The sequence below is a fragment of the Phoca vitulina genome, unplaced genomic scaffold (assembly GCF_004348235.1).
Source record: "Phoca vitulina isolate PV1807 unplaced genomic scaffold, GSC_HSeal_1.0 scaffold17, whole genome shotgun sequence".
NCBI classification, from domain to species: Eukaryota; Metazoa; Chordata; class Mammalia; order Carnivora; family Phocidae; genus Phoca; species Phoca vitulina.
This window is the reverse complement of record NW_022589720.1, coordinates 32,604,427-32,624,369: the sequence shown is the minus strand read 5'-3', so window position 1 is coordinate 32,624,369 and position 19,943 is coordinate 32,604,427. Positions and strand designations below refer to the sequence as shown.

At 38.6% G+C, this 19,943-nt stretch overlaps 1 protein-coding gene across 1 annotated transcript in view; it reads left to right on the top strand.

Moving 5' to 3' along the window:
* OXCT1 (3-oxoacid CoA-transferase 1) overlaps nt 1–19,943 on the top strand; it is a 122,318-nt gene that overhangs the window by 88,322 nt on the left and 14,053 nt on the right. The window contains exon 14 of the mRNA XM_032415250.1: nt 12,292–12,381. Within this exon, the coding sequence (XP_032271141.1) occupies nt 12,292–12,381 (90 nt within the window). The remainder of the gene's footprint in view (nt 1–12,291; nt 12,382–19,943) is intronic.

Genomic DNA, 19,943 nt, shown 5'->3' with positions numbered 1-19,943 from the left:
ATGCTGAAAATCAGTTGGCTGTACATGGTTGGATTTATTTGGGGCTCTCTGTTCTGTTCCATTACTCTTTGTTTTTATGCCAATATCATATTGTTTTAATTACTGTAGCTTTGTAATGGATTTTGAAATCAGGGAGTGATTTCAGGAAAACAAGTTCAGCTTTGTCTTCTTTCTCAAGATTGTTTTGACTATTATATAAATTTCAGGATTGTTTTTTTCTATTTTTGTGAGAAAGATGCCATTGGTATTTTGACAGGCATTGCTTTGAATCTGTAGATCACTTTGGGTAATACGGACATTTTAACAATATTAGGTCTTCCAATTCATGAACATGGGATGTCTTTCCATTTATTTGTGTCTTCTTTGTTTCATCAATGTTTTATAGTTTTCAGTGTAAAAGTCTTTCAGGTACATTACTATTAATATCAATTTTTCCATTAATTTTCTCTCTCTTTTCCAGGATCCAGTTTAGAATACCACATAATATTTGTCGTATCTCCCTAGTCTTCTCTGGGAAAAGAACGTTTCTTCTGAGAAAAAGACTTCTCTGTGACAGTTTCTGTCTTTCCTTGTTTTTCATGACTTTGATAGTTTGGGAAGTACTACTCAGATGTCCTATAGAATGTTCCCCCATCTTGTGTTATACATTTCCATCAGAATTCCTGGGTGACCAGGTGCATTGTCAGTGAGCAGTAATATTTTGAAAGGAATCTTTTTGTGTGTGTGTGTGTTATAGGTCTCAATAGTAGGCTTACAATATTTAGTAAACCATGTTGTAAACAGATGGGCTACCAGCCAGGCTATGCTCCATTTATCGAGCACAGGCAGAGTAGATTTAGCATAATTCTTAAGGGCCCTAGGATTTTTGGAATGGTAAATGAGCATTGGCTTCAACTTAAATTCACCAGCTATGTTAACCCCTAATAGAGAGTCAGCCTGTCCTGTGAAGCTGTGAATCCAGGCATTGACTTCTCCTCTCTAGCTATGAAAGTCCTAGATGGCATCTTCTTTCAAGAGAAGGCTGTTTCATGTCCATTGAAAACCTGTTTAGTGTAGCATCTCCATTATTTATCTTTAACTAGATCTGGATTGATGCACCTTCTACATCAGCACTGGCTGCTTCACCTTGCACTTTATGTTTTGAAGATGGCTTCTTTCCTTAAGCCTCATGAACCAACCTCTGTTAGCTTCGGACTTTTCTCCTGCAAGTTCATCACCTCTCCCAGCCTTTATAGAATTGAGTAGAGATAGGGCCTTGTTCTGGATTAGGCTTTAGCTTAATAGGATTGTTGTGGCTGGTTTGATCTTTTATCCAGACCACTCAAACTTTCTCCACATCAGCAGTAAGGCTGTTTTGCTTTCATATTTATTTGTGTGTTCACTGGACTAGCACTTTTAATTTCCTGCAAGAACTTTTCCTTTGCATTCACAGCTTGGCTAACTGGCACAAGAGGCCTAGCTTTGGGCCTATCTCAGCTTTCAATGTACTTTCCTCACTAAGCTTAATCATTTCTAGCTTTTGAATTAGAGTGAGAGATGTGGGACTCTTCATTTCACTTGATCACTAAGAGGCCATTGCGGGGTTATCAATTGTCTTAATTTCAATATTGTTGTGTCTTAGGGAATAGGGAGACCTGAAGAGAGGGAGAGAGATGAGGGAGTGGCCAGTTGGTGGAACAGTCAGAACACCCACAACATTAATTAAGGTTATCTTATGTGGGTATGACTGATGGCACCCCAAAACAGTTGCAACAGTAAAGTCAAAGATTACAGATCACCATAACAAGAACAAAAAAGTTTGAAGTGTTACAAGAATTACCAAAATATAACACAGGTATGAGCTGAGCAAATGCTGTTGGAAAAATGGCCCCAGTAAACTTGTTCAATACAGGGTTGACATGTACCTTCAATATGTAAAAAATACAGTATGTGCGAAGTACAGTAAAACAAAGTATGCTTGTACTAACCCACAGTCATACAACTTTGAATAATAAAGAACTTTCCTGAGGTTAGAGGAAAAAAGCAACTCTTTCCTGAACAGCAGTGTGGCAGAGTGATTATCAAGAGACTGTTTCCTTCAAAATACCAGGCCTGAACACAGCCTTCTTGGGAATAAAAATAATTTCTAGCAAGTACACTCCAGCTCCAAGTGTTTGCCATGCATGAGTTCCAGGTGAATGTGAAGTCATGTCTGCCCACCAGGTGTTGTAACAATAAAAGCAATAAAATTCTTCTTACTTACTGCAACTCTTGCTACTCACCTGAGGATGTACTAGATTTAAAATACCCCTCAACTTAGGCTCCATATAAAATGTATCTGAAATAATCAAGCTTTTTTTACTCACACATTGGTTTTTAATACTATTTTGTCATGTATGTGATATCCATCTCTAGTATTATGGAAGTTAGAGATAAAGTATCACAACATCAAGATCAGAAACTTATGATGGAGTTTAGGGAGTTAAAACCCTTGAATATCAAGAAATGAGTTAAAGTTTATTTGTTTCTCTATATTTCTACTCTTTTAATCTTTCTTTGTATTTTACTTCAAAAGAATATTTTTAATATTTTATTCTATTCTCAGTATTTTAATTTCTACATTACCAAGATCTTCCCCTCCCCCCCACAAAATTTTTTTTTTCTTGTTACTTGTCTTTAAAGACACTTCACTTGGGGCACCTGGGTGGCTCAGTTGGTTAAGTGTCCAACTCTTGATTTCAGCTCAGGTCATGATTTCAAGGTTGTGGGATCGAGCCCCGTGTCAGGCTCAGCGCTGGGTGTGGAGCCTGCTTGAGATTTTCACTCTCCCTCTGCCCCTCCCCTCTGAGTTTTCTCTCTCCCTCTATGTCTCTCTCTAAAAATAAATAAATAAATCTGTAAAGACTTCACTTTTCACTTTTATTCTCAGCATCATCTCTCTCTCCTCTCTGATGCCTGTGATGTTAGGCGCCCCCCATCCCCTCAACACACACACAGTGACATGGCTCCCTAGGTTTCTCTGTTGTTCTCAGAGGCGGGTTATTCTCAAAATGATGGTGTGCTTCTCCCTTTTGGGGTCAAACCACATACTGGTCTGAAGATAGGGTATGCTTTCCGAGAAAACCAGAGGTGAGACTATTCTTCATATGTCAGAGCCATCAGGTCAACATGTTACAGATCGGGACTTGCACAGGAGGAAAAACTTAAAAGGCTCTTCAGTAATGACCAAAGGGTTATCAATTTGACATGAATGTTCATAGCTGTTAACCCCCAGGAGGTATGGGGCAGTCATTAAACTGGGTCATCAGCTGACTCTGGAGGACATCTTGGGAATAAACAGTACTTATTAAGTGTAGAGTCAAAATGGTCTTATGTCCTTCCACCTAACCCTCTAACACTTGCTTAATAGGGCACCCACACTTAATATACATAGCATACTCTCATGGTTGCTCATAAGTGGTTTTTTGTCTTTTTACTTTTAAATGATCTTTTACATTATTTTTTAAAATCTCTTCTACTGTGGATTAAAAACGCTGGTAATGATTTCCATGTATTCCTTAATAATGTTTCTTCGGTCACTGTGTCTCTCTCTGGGGATTCTGTCCAGCTGTCAGAGATGGCAGCGTGATTATAATAACTCTGTGACTGTGCGCCTTAGAACTTGCAGACAGAGGGAGGAGGTGATGGAGCAAGCGTATTTCAGCGCATGGCTCTTGTTCTCACGCCTCCTCCTCCATCCCAACCAACCCGGGTCCTGTTTTAGGACTCAGAAAATAAAATTTCTAAAAAACAACTATTTTCTAGTTCTAAAAGAAGTAGTAGTGATTTTGTATTCCATGTGAATGAGTTGTTGAAGGAATTAATATATTTTATCATTTATACATGCAGACAAAAATGATTGTTACCTTTTAATTTGTATTTTTAGCTGGCATGTTTGTTGTGATTATCTGGGGATCTCCTAAAAATAATAGAAGCCTTTAAAATAAATTCTGTGTGATTTCCCATCATTAGAACATGAGTTTGAACCAACCGTATGAAATTCCTGTTCGTAGGTCACACATGCTCACCTATGGCAATTTCCTGTGATTCTAAAACATTTCTCTCAGTGACCCAAGGGAAGGAAGAGGTTGTTAATGTAGAAAATAACTTATCCTTGGATTTTAAATATTATAATTATTCTGTTTCTGGATAATTTATAAGACCAGAAGCTCCAGTACTTAGTTGTATTTAATAAATTCAATTAAATATTACTTATTTATATGTATATAAGTATATAATAATATATAATATAAGAATCCTTAATCATTTTAAATAAAAATAAACCCCCTTATATATATCCTGGAGCACTTGCTCAAGCTCTTTCTGTTGATGTCTTCTGTAGGAGGCCTGATAAAACAAGGTGAAGTCCCTTAGCCAGGTTCTTTGATGTCTGTTTTCATCTCTGCAGAATTATGAATTGACTCTGAAAACTGAAATTATACCTTCAAAACAGAGCTAAGAATAACAGAGTTTTTCTCCTGTCCATGTTATTAATCCAGTAAAATAGAACAGAGTGCAAGTCTATCTGATCTTGTACAAAGAAGTTAATCTATCCAAAGTGCCTCATTTATAACCAAAAGAGACCTAGTCACCCATTGATTATAACTTAGGAAAAGAAAATGTGAAAGTTTCATACTTCTAACTATTCACCTAATAAATGCTTACTAATCTCCTGTACAAAGGTGGAATTAATGATTCACAATTTTATGTGCGTTGCAATTTTTTCTTTACTTGGAGAGAGAAGGTTTCATAAGTGAACTATGAAGACACATATTGAGTGGTATTTATAATTTTACAAAATGAGAGAATCAGGGTAGTTAATAGCTAGGAACAGAACTCACTTTTTCTATATGAAGTTAATTGATTTCTTTAGTGTACAGGCACTGATTAATCCGAATAAATGTGATCAGTCAGAAGAGAGGGTAGTCAAAGCTGGATAGGGTCTTGGAGGCCCACAGTTGTATTTTCAGTGGCTAGATAGATGGCGGTGGAGTTAGGAAGAGGTCGCTCAGAGAGGGGTTAGGGTGCCTCTCATGAGGAAGAATTTCAGTAATAACCACCTGTCTGGCCTGGCCACTACCTGCCAGTGGAATATCAACCCTGATCTTCATGCAGCTCATTTGGCAGATTCTACAATAGGGATAAGCAAGGATGCTGTGAGAGCAACCAAAAGAGGTCCCTAATCAAATCTTGATGGGGTGGGGCAGAGGCCTGTGAAACTTCCTGGAAGAAGTAGTCCTGATTTGATACATAAAGAGTGAGCTGGAGGACACTTAATAGAATGAGGGTGGGAGCTTTTAGAATGAGTGTGAAGCCATATGCTGGGCACAAGAAATGGGATCTGAGGTATGAGGAAACGACGAGGGTTGAAGCAAGGTTGTCCCCGGCCTCGTCTCCCAACTGAGGTGCTTAGACTCTGCCTGGCACACGGGGGAACTACTGAAAGGTTTTAAGGAGGGGAATAACATACTCATTTTAGAGAGATTATTTTCACGGCTGTGGGTTGAGAGAGACAAGGTTTGAGAGAGACAAGGCTGGACATAGGTTGACTAGTAGGGATGTTGTTACAGCACTCTTGGGAGAAATCACAAGGATCTTGGGTGAGAAAAGTTTAAGAAATACTGGAAGAACTGGAGTTCTTTGTGATTGAATGGCTGATTGCACATAGATAATGAGGAGAGGCAAGAGCTAAGGAAGTTTCTGGTTTGGACCTTGATGTGGATGGTTGGCCACTAACTGAGACGGAGTTAGTAGGTAGATGAGATTTGACTTGGTGAAGATACTTCATTTAATTTGGACCATACTGAGTGGAGGCATGTCATAATTAACTTAAAGAAGTTTTTGTTTCTCACACAGAACCAAAAGGAGTATCCCTGATTGGCAGGCAGCTCTCTTCTGTGCACTAATTTGGGAATTGAGATTCTTTCTATCCATGGCCCCACCATTTTCAACATTTATTTGGCAGAAAGGGGAAGAACATGGAACATAGTGCCTGGAAGGTTTTATAGTCCAACCCTGGAATTATTATATGTCACTCTCACTCACTATCTGTTGGCCATAACTTATTCACATGACCAGCCCTAATCTCAAAGAAGGCTGGAAAATGTCTAACTGCCCAGGAACAAGAGGAAACAATTTTGGGAATTAGCTTACAGATTGTGCCACCTGGGAAACTTTTGGATATTGAAGTCTGAGACTTGGAGGAAGGATCTGAGCTGGAAATATGGCTTTAGGAGTCATCAGAGACAGGGGCAGTTTATATCATGAGAGCAGATGAAGTCACTCCCAGAGAAAAAGTAGAGGCAAGAGCAGAGGGTCAAGGACAGAGCTTTTAAGTTGGCCAACACACACAGCTGGGGTGGGAAAAGGGATGCTAGGAAGGAGCTTGGAAGCCTTTTGAAGTCAGAAGACCAGGGCAGTATTGTACCTTGGAAGCCCATGAATGGAGCATTTCAAGGAGTTGGTAAAAAATAGTGTAAAATGTAATAGAAAGGTACAGGAATATAGTAAAATAAACCCCAAGATGTCTACTGAATCAGATAGTTAAATGTTAGAGACCAGATAGAGTAGTTCTCACTTCAAAGGCGTGGTCAAGGCAGAAACCAGACTTTAGTGCATTGAGGAATCAACAGGGAGCTAGAGAGGGGAGGAGGATGGAGAAACTGGAGCCAAGGAGATAGTTGATGAAACAAGGTCCCTGAGAGAACAGGAGTTTTGAGTTTGTCCAAGTGTTGCTTTATGACATGCTTTTCTTTCTTCTTCTTTTTTTTTTTTTTTGCCCATATTATGATTGATAACTGAGATTTGTTACAAGCAATTTTGCTAACTTACCTGGTAATAAAGGCTTCAATTATATGTCTGGTTCTGTATTAGCTGGTTTACATGATCAATCCACCCATCCTGGGAAATACAATTAATCTTTGAAAGGAAAACCACATTTTTCTTGGTTTTGAATAAAGTATAATTATCGCAGAAAAGAGAAATACTACTCCTGTAACTTTGTTATAACTTGGCAAAACTAAGGCAAATTATAAATCTTTTATTTTCTCTAAAACAGAGTTCTAGCCTCTCCTTTACATTTAAACAAATATTGACATTATATTTATTTTCCCTCACTCCTATTCTTTAGCTAGGAGCATGTTTAGAGGCCCTTTCTTTTGTATTTTTTCATAATGGGGAAGTGAGATAGAAATAAAGAGGCTGACGTTTGGATTGAGGTGGGTACTTAACGTTCTGGTGTTTAATATTGAGCCATAAGACCTAGATTTATTATTAAATCACTCCACAGTTATCGTTCCCTTTTTCTTCCAGTAAGTCATATAGCATTAATTTAAAATCCTTTAAAAATTGTTTCTGTATATTGTACATTGTTTCTCACTTAAGACCAGAATATAGATAACAAATCTGCAAATAAGCCATTACTACTATATACTAATGATAAAGGTGATGGCAAGAATCATTTTCAGTATGTTTTATATTGTATTTTAAACAGCATTTCACAGAACTGTTCAAATGTATTCATTTTACCTTTCTGTAAAAACTTTAAAACATCGCCAAAGGTCATATTTAGAATTTGAATTACCATCGTTGGGAGTGCAATTTAATATTTGTACTTGATACATTGAGGTTTTTTGTTTTTTGTTTTTTAAAGATTTTATTTATTTATTTGACAGAGACAGTGAGAGAGGGAACACAAACAGGGGGAATGGGAGAGGGAGAAGCAGGCTTCCCGCGGAGCAGGGAGCCCGATGCGGGGGCTCAATCCCAGGACCCCAGGATCATAACCTGAGCCGAAGGCAGATGCTTAACAACTGAGCCACCCAGGCACCCTGAGGTTTTCTTTTTTTCTTTTTTTAATGTTATCATGTTATTAACATAATTTCTTTTACTTTCTTTCAGATTCTCCTATTAGGAAATAGGATCAAAGTAATAAGTAAAATATCTTTAAAATATTGATTCAGGGGCGCCTTGTGTTCCCTCTCTCACTGTGTCTCTCTGTCAAATAAATAAGTAAAATCTTAAAAGAAAGTAAAATAGTTTAAATCTACTTTCTAGAAAAAAGATAGATAACCGTATTCATCTTTTATTCTTAATTCCTATTTTGCTACCTGGTTCATAATTGACCTTGAATAAAAAATATTTGTGAATTGAGGATAATATTTGAGTCAGTATCTTTTTAGAAAAATTTTTAAGTGTTTCATAATAGAGCACACAACATTTCTAGTTCATCTTATTGCTGTGTTCTTTGTATACTTGATACCAGAGTCAGTCCTTAACTGCAAAAAGATGAGTTGGCCGTGAAATGAGTATCCAGCAATCATCTCTCCATTATGCTAGCCAGAATACATTTCAGAGCTAAAGTTGCACCATTCAAGAAATGTATGTTTGCTGATGAGATTTTAAAGAAAGCCACACTTTGTGTCACCCTGGCCCAGTGTTTCAATCATGCCCAGAATCTCTTCTTCATCACAGGCCTATTTTTCTCCGAGAATCACTTTCCCTCTTGTGATTTATGTAAAGGTATATTTTTAGCTTTGTAACCTCTCTGTTTTATCAGCTTCTTGTTTTGTATGTCGAATAGGATGTTGGATTTTGGGGAGGGAGTTAGAGATGGCTGTGAGGTCTGTTTCACGTCTCTGTAAAATGGCAAGCATTGTGTTGGACGTGTGGGTAGAGCGATAAATTTCCATATCTGGCATAGTCCCCTCCCTCAAGGAGCAGTAGGTATAACGTAGGCCTGTTCCCTCCTCTCTTGTGCAGCTCTAACAGTTCTAATTCTACACCCAATTCTATCCCTTCCATAGAACTTATTTGGGCACCACATCATTGTATTAGTCACACTAGCTGCTGTAACAAGTAGGACTCCCCAATTTCAGTGGCTTAGCACCCATACTTTTACTTTTCACTCATATCGAACAGTGCAGTGTGTTTCTGAGTAAGTGGGTTCTGCTGCACACAGTCATTTAAAGACCCTGAAGAACCCCGGAGGAAGCTCAGTCATCCTCCAAGGTCACCTTGGATGTCAGTGTCCACACTGCAGAAGGCAAAAGAGCATAAGGGGCCTGGAAATCACAGGTATCGCCTCCCTCTCTCCATTGTCTAGAGCTCAGCCACATGGCCACCCATAACTACAGTCCATAACTGGGAAATACAAGTCGTTGAGCCCCAAAAGAGTGGCTGCTAAGGTGGGTTGAAGGGCAGTGATGAATTTCCCACCTGCATTGGAGAGTAAGTCTCATCTAACCCTGTTTCTTTCTGCTGGAATAGATAGAATGAACTGTTTTCCTTTAGTAATTGATTCTGTTTCAGAAATCATCTGGGAACTGAAATGGAAGGAAATAGGTTATTTTCTTTCTCCAATACAGTGAACTTACTTTAAAAAACAGGAAAACCAAATATTTGAAGGTGTTACTGTTAACCTGCTAGAAATGCTTTCTCCTAGGCAATGCTGTGTTCTTTCTCTTGGCCATCTGGCACACTGCCGTTGTGAAGCACCTCCTCCGTGAGATCCCCGGGAGCCGCCTCTTCCCACCCGTTTCCCCAGGGACAGGCAGCACTGGCGTCCTCCCTGCTCTGCTAGGACGTGAACATGCATGAGTTAGTTTAATCCACTCACTCCTCACTCATCCAAGCACTTATAAGATGAAAAAAGGTTGAAATTCACTGTGTTACAATTATAGACTAGCAAGGATGCGGGGGGAAAAGGCACTTAGCACTAAGGCTCTTGGGGAAGAGGGAGTTGTGGCAATGCTTCTTTTAGAGGGAGGAAGTTTCAGGCGCCTGGGTGGCTCAGTTGATTAGGCATCGGACTCTTGATTTTTGGCCCAAGGTCATGGTCTCAGGGTCTTGAGATCGAGCCCTGCGTCAGGCTCCCCACTCAGCGGGGTATCTGATTCTCCCTCTTCCTCTGCCCCTTCTCTCACTCTCTCTCTCAAAAAACTAACTAACTAACTAAATAAATAAATAAATCAGTCAGTCAGTCTGTCTGTCTTTAGAGGGAGGAAGTTTGGTCCAAATCTCCTTGATTACTCATGGATGCTTTTCCTCCCCCAGATGATGAAGTTTATGAGGAAAGGAGTCCTGTTGTGATCATCTCTAACTCTAGCACCCAGTATAGTGACAGGCTCATCATACTAGACATGCAGTAAACCAGATAGACTGGATGATGATATATGTCAATGAATTTATAAATTTTATTTATTCCATAATTTTCTATACATTATCTCATGCACTTCTCATAACAGCTTTATGAGAGGGCAGCTATTCTTACTCTTGGTTTATAGATAATGGATTCAGAGATAATTCAGAGAATTTCCCAATGTCCTTCAGCGGGTTAATGGAATAGATCTCAGGTGTTCTGCACCTAAGCTTATGTATATGGGCAAGAATGTTCTTTTTAGCAGAAACAAAAAGACGGTTCTTCTATCATGTTCTGAAGCTCTTTATATTCCTGCCAGCACAGGGTTTTGTACCTAGTACATGTTCTATAAATATTTCTTAAATAATTGACAATGATTTAAAAGGTATAAATCAGATTCGCCTGAACTGGACAAGCTTCTTATTAGAGACTGGCATAAGCTTTTACCTATCATTGTTGTGCCACAGGTGAAAAAATTTGCCTCTGGTATATTCTAATTCAAGGATTTTTTTTTTTTTTAATTCAAGGAGTTTTTAAAATGCTACTTTGGTTTCTGCTTTTCTTTGGCTTCTTCATTCTGCTAGCACTTTTACCCTTAGAGTCTTCCCAAGGACACTGTTCTGTGAAAGCTGAGACTGGATGGATGTTCTTACTGCAGCAGGTTAATTCGTTTTATAATGGACTTGCTTTAATGTCCTTTGATGCTCTAAAATCTCATACTTCCTCAGTATTGGAGTTTATGATAGACATTGATTGCTTCCATCTCTGAATTACTCATATTTCATCCCATAAAGGTAGAGAAAATATATTTCTCTACAGAAATATGAAAATAATATACCTAGCTTATTAAAATTGCAGCTAAGGATGAAGGCATGGCTCATAGAAGTATAAAATTACATAGATATTCTGCTTTATCAAATGTACATGCCTGAAGACAGACTTACTTTGTACCTTCCATTTCTGTCCTGCTCCCTGCTCCCCTCCCGCTGCTCCCCCTCAGCCACTTCCAGCTGCTGCCCATTTCATTTAGCGGAGATGGTCCACGAAGACATCCTGACCACTTGCTCCTTTCCTTTATATAATGCACATCTAATTCATGTTCGTGCAGTGTTGGCATTGGCCTCTAAAATGTTTCTGAAATCAGAGGACTTGAGACCTCTATGTTTGAAAGCCAGGTGTGAGTGCATTGGCTAGTCTACTTGTAGCTATGAAATTATGGAGAAGGAGCTGAGAGTTTACTGTCAAATCAGCAAGAGGACTTGGATTAAAAAATAAATAAAATTTTAAGGAGGTTTCAATGTTAGAAGATATTTCTCTTCAGTATACTTGAGTAAGAATTTATTTCATCATCTCTAGAAACACCTGCTTTTTTCAAGACTCTGTAACCAGGAGACAGAACAGACAGTAGGAATTATTCAGAGTGTGTGGCCTGTAGAATGTGGCTGGTAAATGTTTAATGAATGAGGAGATGGACAGGTGAACAAAAATAGAATGGTGATGGTGAAGGGCCCAGAACTCTGCTTCTGTTTTCTGTTTTTGCTTAACAGCGCTATACTTTTTGTTTTGTTTGGCTTATTTTTCTAAGAGCAATATAAATGCCAAGTTTTAGAAAGACAGACCCACCTTTTCATATTAATCATTTCGAGGGAAACACCATTAGTGCCTTAGCCTACTACCTAATGGTATTTTAATCTGCAGGAAATCCAAGAGAGTGCTTTAGAAAGTGTTTGTAATTGAAGACTCAGTGGTGCCAATTATGTGTTTAAATAGAGGGAAGTGGATGTCAGGGGCATGTGGATTTCAATCTCCTATTATTGTAACAATAAAGTGCCAGAATTCTGAAATGGTTCTTAAGATTTTTCTTATCCACTGATTGTGTCTTATTGCTCATATATCATCAACAAAATAATGTTAGCCACATGTAATAAAAGTGACATCATAGTATTTGTCCTGAACTTACCCTTCAATCATAGAATAACAGAGACAGAATATTAATATTGTAAAGGTTCTAATACTAAGCAATAAAAGTCTCACTCATTATTCCAGTGACTTATTCTTGCTAGTTACTTTTGTTCTGCCACATACTAAAAGAAGTGAAAAAGAATTACATCTTCTTTTCCATTTCTGTTTTGCAGGGGAAGATGGTGAAAGGAATGGGAGGGGCTATGGATCTAGTGTCCAGTGCGAAGACCAAAGTGGTGGTCACCATGGAGCATTCTGCAAAGGTAACGTGTGCTACGTTTGGAAATTCCCAGTATGCCGAAATCCTGTATGTCAGTCATGGTTTTTATTGTTTTCTCAGGCTTGTCCAAATTGATAGCATTTATATTTTAGAGAGAAAGGTTGCAAATAAAAGCAGTTATTTATACTCATTCAGCTAAGTGGTTCTTTAACTTTGAGCGAAAGAAACAGTGGGGTATTCTTTAATTATTTGCATACACAATAAAAGTAAAAACTATAATGTCTTCAAACTCAGTGAAAAGATGTCAGGGCAGATGTTGCAATTCAGGTTTAAAGATGATTAGAGTGGCTACTCTCTGCATGCAAAATGAAAAACACAACAGAATATGGCCTTTCAACAACAGTTATTTTCAAGTGGACAATATGGCCTCTACTAAGACTGTGAAGTGCCATTTTGGGAAGGGTGAGAAAATGGTGGACTTGGTGATAGCAAGTGTCCTTATTCTGAAACGTAAGATACTTTTATTTTGATTGCTGATTATGTGTTAAGTACTTCTATTATTTGGAATGACAAACTACACAAAAATCGTGGAGCTTACATTTGGTGGTGGTGTGGTGGTGATGATGATGGTGATGATGATGGTATCATCATCATCCTACAAAAATGACGGCTACCATTTATTGAGCTTACGGTTATTGACACTATATTAAGCACTCTGTGTGTATTTGCATGTATAAGCCCATGAACCTGATACAGATATTTTTTGTGGTTTCTAAAACAGCTTCAGAGAGGTTAAGTTCCTTGCATGAGGTCATATAACTAGCGGAACTGAGATTAGAACTGGGTGTCTGTGATTCCACAGTTCAGTCTTCTAACTACAGAGCTATCAGTATAACTTTGTTCCTTGTTCCCAACTCAGTGTTTTTGAACCAGCTGAGCTAATTGCCTTCCTGACCTGAATCCATGGGTTTCTGATGGTTTGCAAAATTGATACTGGGTGGTACTCTTCATTGTCTGTGCTGTTTGTTCATTGCCCTTTATTTTTTATAATTCTTAGTTTTAACACAAAATCTACCTGTTCTCACCTTGAGACCTGCTAATTTGAATGGAAATGTTAGTTCATTTGTCCTGGTTTTTTTTGTTTTGTTTTGTTTTTTTGTTTTTGTTTTTTGAGAGACAGAAAGCACGCGCTGCCAGGAGGGGCAGAGGGGTAGAGAGAGTCTCATGCAGGCTCCACGCCCAGCATGGAGCCTGACACGGGGCTTGATTTCAGGACCTTGAGATCACGACCCAAGCCAAAATCAAGTCGGAAGCTTAACCGACTGAGCCACCCAGGCGTCCCTTGCCCTGTTTTTATTTAGAGATGCAGCATCCTGGGAGAGCATGGAGCTGGAAGATTTGCATCTGTCTTGCTTCCCATGAGGGAGTTCTGTTACAGAGTGATGTGTGCCATGAAATGGTTTTGTTGTGAAAACTGTAATAAATATGAAAATATCATAAATTGTTTTGTAAACAGTGGAAAGTAAGCAGTAGAGCATAAATATGAAACAATAGAAATGAAACCAACACAGGTGACTTTTGAGAGATGCCTTGCAAAAGCATCCAGGATACTTCATTTCAAAGGCAAAAGGATGCCAAGCGTGCAAATCAAATCCAAATATTTTCTGGAACATAATGTCTAATTTGGAGAAAACTCTTTCTGACTTCCTTTTTGTTGTTACTTTAATGTTGATGCATAGGTATTGAAGCCCAACTCATTTTAGATTATTTTTGTGCATTCGTTTTCAAAACATTAGGCCTGTGTTTAGCAAATTCTTTCTTTCTCTCTCTCTCTCTTTTTTTTTTAAAGTCTTTTCTTTTGTCTCAGTCAGGATTTCTGAAACAGGAAAAGAAATGGTTCTTCAAACTTTTGATTAGAAATCCCTAATTAAAGCTTTTTGCAGAAGCAAGATATTTTTACTATTTTCTTCTTCCTAGGCAGTTTTTTGGTGTCTAGCTACCTTTTTTCTTAGGCTTCTTTTCATCTCTTAACATGTCCTTCTTCTGCCCTCTAAAAATGGCAAGAAAACGAAGGAAAGTAGTAACAGTTTGAGTCTTTATGAGGTACAAGGCCTTGTGCTTGGCATTGTACATACTGAATCTCGTTAGCTTCTCAGTGACCCTCTTAAGTAAGACTGCGATGTGAGCAGGTTAAGAAACTTGTCTAGGTATGTGATAGAGCTAGGAGCTTCACTCAGTTTGGTCAAGCTTGTGTTCATTATATCATACCAGGCTGCAACTTCATCAGAGCTAACTCTGCACCAGTGTTTCACCCAAATCTGCCCTTTTCTGGAAGCTTCAGGTTTCAGAATGATCACTTTCCCTTTTTGAGTTTCCCCTAAGACTTTCCTTGCTTTGATGAGACAGGTACCTGCAAAAATACCTGTTCTTCTCTAGGCTCTTCCTCAGATACCTTCTTGTCTTGCTCCCTCAGTTCACTCAGGTCTCTGTTCAAAGTGTCAGAGAAGCTTTCCCCCAACTATTCTATAAAACAGAAGTACCCCCTCTTCTGATGGACCGTCATCGCCTTCGCTAGAATATAAGTTCTGTGAGGGCAGGGGCTCTGTCCATTGTAAGAGCTGAAGCGAATCCTGTCTGATGCCCATTAGGACTCAGTAAATACCTGTTGAATTCATTAATTCTTCAAATAATAAAGAGACTTTGAACATGTAGAGCACTTTTAACTTTTTTGAAGCAGTTTCACGACTGCCTCCATATCTCATCATTACAATACTCTTGTGAGGTAGGTCTTGTTGCTTCCTTTGCAAAGGAGAACAAACCCAGTGCCATAGAGGTTAATTATTCCGGTAAAAGTCAAGTACAAAATTAGGAGCAAAAGCAAGCTGAGAATCCATGTATCCTGCCTTTGGGCCCCCATTTTTTTCTAATAACCTTTTTTGTCTGGCAGGTACCATTACCACTAACAATATAAAAGAAAGTGCTTTGTTCTCAGTATTGTGTACTGGAAATATTTCCTAAGGGTATAACTTTCAGAGCACAAGAGCAGAGAAATTCGGTCATAGTTGTCATTTATTGGAAGCAAGCAAAGCTTGGGTACCTATTTTAGAGAACATAAATGAAAGATCTTTCTTTTTTTTTAAATTTTATTATGTTATGTTAGTCACCATACAATACATCATTGGTTTTTGATGTGGTGATCCACGATCCATTGTTTTCGTATAACACCCAGTGCTCCATGCAGTACGTGCCCTCCTTAATACCCATCAACCGGCTAACCAATCCCCCCTCCCCACTCCCCTCTAAAACCCTGTTTGTTTCTCAAAGATCTCTTTCTAAAACAGGTTTAGATTTTATTTTTATTACAGTAGGAGTTCTGTATTCTGAAAGGATGAAAAGAATCATAATTATATTGTTAAGATATTGGGAATAAGTCTTTATGAATAAGTTTTTGATTACATCTAATCTATATCTGATAGCAAAGGTGTCCTATAGAAATCTTGAATGCAGTTTTACATTGTCTTTACTTTCTATGGAGAGGAATTATATAAAGTAAATGAGGTTTATTAGTCGTATTTATTTTGGACCAAATGTGTTACCAAAGGCCAACAAATGCGAAAGATTTTTTAAAAAAATTCTTTCCTGGGAAACATTCTTGGAATAATTTTCAGCAGCATTGATAAGTATTCCAAGGTAAATAAAGTATTTCTTTGTTGGAATAATTTATAATTAACATGGTTTCAGCTGGTTTAATTGTTTTCATTCATAGAAGCTTGTCAATATTTTGTAAGTTGTTAATGAGACTATTTCGTGGCTAGGATCTGTTTAGGGAAAAAAATATTTACCTTTAAAAAATAGAAATCCTTACATGGTTTTGCCTTTTTACTTCTCCATCAATGATGAAAATGCCTGCCAAAAAAATTTTATAATGGAAAAGAAAGAAAGCAGAATACAGTCCAACAACCAATAAAGCTCTTTAAAATGTCTTATAGAAATTTAATTAAGCTAATAACTCTAAATTCTGAGGCTTTGAATATCCACGGTTCTTAAAAGGAAAACTAACTCACAGAGAAGCTTTCTGATGTACCACAACAATTCATGAATGGAAAGAGAAAATCACTCCTGTTCACACTTGGGCTGTACCATCCTTAGGCTAGAGATCATAGGATGCAATCTTTAGAGAGAAAATAAAAGGCCATGATAAAGATTTTTGTGTTATATGTAAGAAAAATGGCCTTCTATTCTAAGATCTCTAAACCCTGAAGACTGTTTTCAGGGAAATGCCTTGCTGTATGTACTCTCTCATTTGGTTAGCCTTCCCATTGAGAATGTGCCTGTAACCACAAACTGTTATTACATCCACATATAAAAACCATTTTGTAATAGCAACTGTCTCTACTTCAGAGCTAGCTGAGTCTTTCTGCTCAAGTCCTTTGTGGATTATTGGAATCCCTACCAAATAGGTACTGTGTAAAGGCCAAAAATACCCCATGAGTATAAACTCAGTGTGAGTAATTATCATCTTGTCCTTTTACCCTGCATATCCTGATTTTCTTTAGTTAGCCAATCCCATGTTTCTTTTCTCTTTCTTTTCAGTCTTCATAGTGATTTGACAGTCAGTGGTTTTGTAATACGACATTCCCTGTGAGGTATGTTTTTGTGTGTATGTATATAGACGCTTTTTCACTTGGTATAAGCATTGAGACCAGTGGGGAGAAGGAAAGACAAGGGACAGTGACATTCAGGCTCCTTTTATGATGTTTTGGCAAAAACCCAAAGAGAGATCCGTCCTAGGTTTCATTGTGCCACCAGATGAAGTACTGAATATTCTCTTGTAAAATTCAGCTTATGTAGCCCCTCTTTTCAGTGTGTTAATGCAAGCCTTGAAGCTGTAGGGCGGAGTGGGCAGAAGAGGTAGAATAACCATAATTCACTCAGCTTCTCTCTTGACTTATAAATGTGTATGTTTCATACTGCCATCTTGAGATGTCTTTGCTTCTCCCTTCGATCATACCTTTATTTATCTCCCCAAAGTCTTGTAAGCCCCATCACATACTTCTGCTAGCTGTGCTTCTCCTAGTGAGTTCAGAGATGTTGGGAATATACAAGTACATATCTTGGGATTAGAAAGCAGCCTCCGGTGGCCCTTAGATACTCTGTCATGTGGTATTTTACAGCTCTAGCTCTGTTGGAGTTCCTTCAGTCTGAATTACAATATTCAGACAGCCAGTCCTGAAGAATAGGGAGGGTGTTACCATTTGAATGTGGGGTGATGGAGTCTGTGGTGGTGTGTGGTTCAAGTAGCATGATCAAAGGCTTTAAGACTTGGTCCCTTAAGGAGCAGAGTTTGCCTTCTCTGTACTTGATCATTAGGGCTTTCCCAAAGAAGTTTCCTGAAAGAAGAAATATGTTGCAGCCACATTTAAAAAGCACTTAACAGAAAAGATGGGCATAAAATGGCGTTTTATTTAAAGCAAAACCTTATTACATGCACGCTCCGTTGCCTCAGGTGAATAAAATGCTGATATCAAATGCAAAAATCATCATGTTGTGAAAAAGAGAGCTTGTTGTTTGGGATTAAGTCCATTGTGATAACATGAAGCTTACCATCATGATAACAAGGGAGATTTATTATCATTTAACCGGAGTTGTTTGTTACTGAAGAATTTAGATGCAGGATTTCACACAAGTATCTAAAGAATTAAAGAGAGATCACCATGAAGCAAGTAATAGGAAGTACTGAGTCCCTAAATTATTTAAAAAGAAAACGTGACTTCCCAGGTCTTACATGAAACCTTTAAGAGACCAAGGGGGAAAAAGAAAAACTGGAGAAGCAGGTGGAAGAAAGAGATTTAGCTCTTCATCAAGGTTATGATGAAGTTAGCAAGTGTAAGGGCATAGTGAAATCAGGAGCCCCTGAGCCTGGTCAGAGCATGTTTAATGCTACACGTTGTATCCGTTCCTCTGACTTTTGTGGCATTTCTTCATGGGGAAAGACAGAAAGACAGACAGAAAGAAGCAAAATGATCAGGATGAACCACACCCCACTGACCCTAAATATTTGTGTGTAGATTCCACCCCTCCTACTACTGCATTTTGTGCGATTTCTACAGTGATCAGGTAAGGTAGACAAGGCCATTGTAGGGGGAACCACAGCACAGGGAATTGAAGGGACCAAATGACCGTTCAAAGGCAGATGCAAGAGAAAAATAAATGGGTCTTTGGACTCTTAACACAGTGTTCTTTGCCACCACACTACACTGCCATCTCTTTTTTAGGATTTATTATTTTTTTTATTTTTATTATTTTTTTTAAGATTTTATTTATTTATTTGACAGAGACACAGCGAGAGAGGGAAGACAAGCAGGGGGAGTGGGAGAGGGAGAAGCAGGCTTCCCGCTGAGCAGGGAGCCCGATGCGGGGCTCGATCCCAGGACCCTGGGATCATGACCTGAGCTGAAGGCAGATGCTTAACGACTGAGCCACCCAGGCGCTCGTTCCTCCTTTGTGAATCATTAATCTGTGCCCCTGCCATACCACATTGTAAGGCTCAGCCCAGCATGGTTAGAATAGAGCGCTAAAGGGGGAGTTAGTCCTGTTTTGGCTTCATAGCTAACCTGTTGTTGAATATTGAAATTGTGACATTCTTTCATCTTTTTGCCCCTTATTTTCTTTCCTTGATCTGTGTTGTGTCTTAAAGCTAAATGTGAATGGAGTCCTCTAGTGACATTGTTCTCACTGCAAGAAGGCATTGGTGGCAGTTTCCTAGGCCAGCCATATGTGGTTTCATTAGTTCTGTGGTCTCAGGAATTGTGGTTAGACCATTTTCTGCACAATTACATGTCTAACTTCATATAGAGCTCCTAAAGAATTCCCCGGTAAATGGTAGAAATGTTAAATATGTTTTGTATAAACAATAGTAACTAACATTTATAGAGCACTTGTTGAGTGCCGGACACTTGCATCTCATTTTGCAAGAACCCCATGGGGTAAGGCTGATGGGGGCGGGGCACAGGCCCACACACTCTGCGCAGCCCGTGGAGCAGAGCCAGACTTTATCCCCTGGTTCTTTGGCTCCAGCCCACACTCTTAACCATACGCTATACTGTTTATGTAGCAAATAGTCTAGAAAAGGTCTCTTCTGGGAGCTCACAGTTCTGTCTGTTGAAATTCCTGATTTCTCCTAAAACGGAGTTGGTTGTTCATTAAAATCCAAGTAGTTTCTTTCACACCAGACGCAGATCTTGCTCAAATAATGAGAACAAAGTAAGAGCTCCCTGCAAAAAATGTTCTTCAGAGGCCCACAGATTGTTCACTTTGTTCCCAGGCAGGCCCGGAATTCATTGTGACATGCCTTATTTGAGTTATATTAAATGTAAGGAGACCTGACAACCTACAAGCTTGAATATTCATTATTAATTTCAGCTCTTTAATTAAGCTTCTCTGACATGTGCAAACTTTCTTTGAAACTGGAAAGGAAAATAGAGCATTAGAAATGAAGTGAAAATGAGGTTTTATTTCTACAGTTATAAATGTTCTTATACAGTAAGATCCAGAAGCATATAACTTGTTATTAAAGGTGTAATGTCTATCCATTCTATATGTATT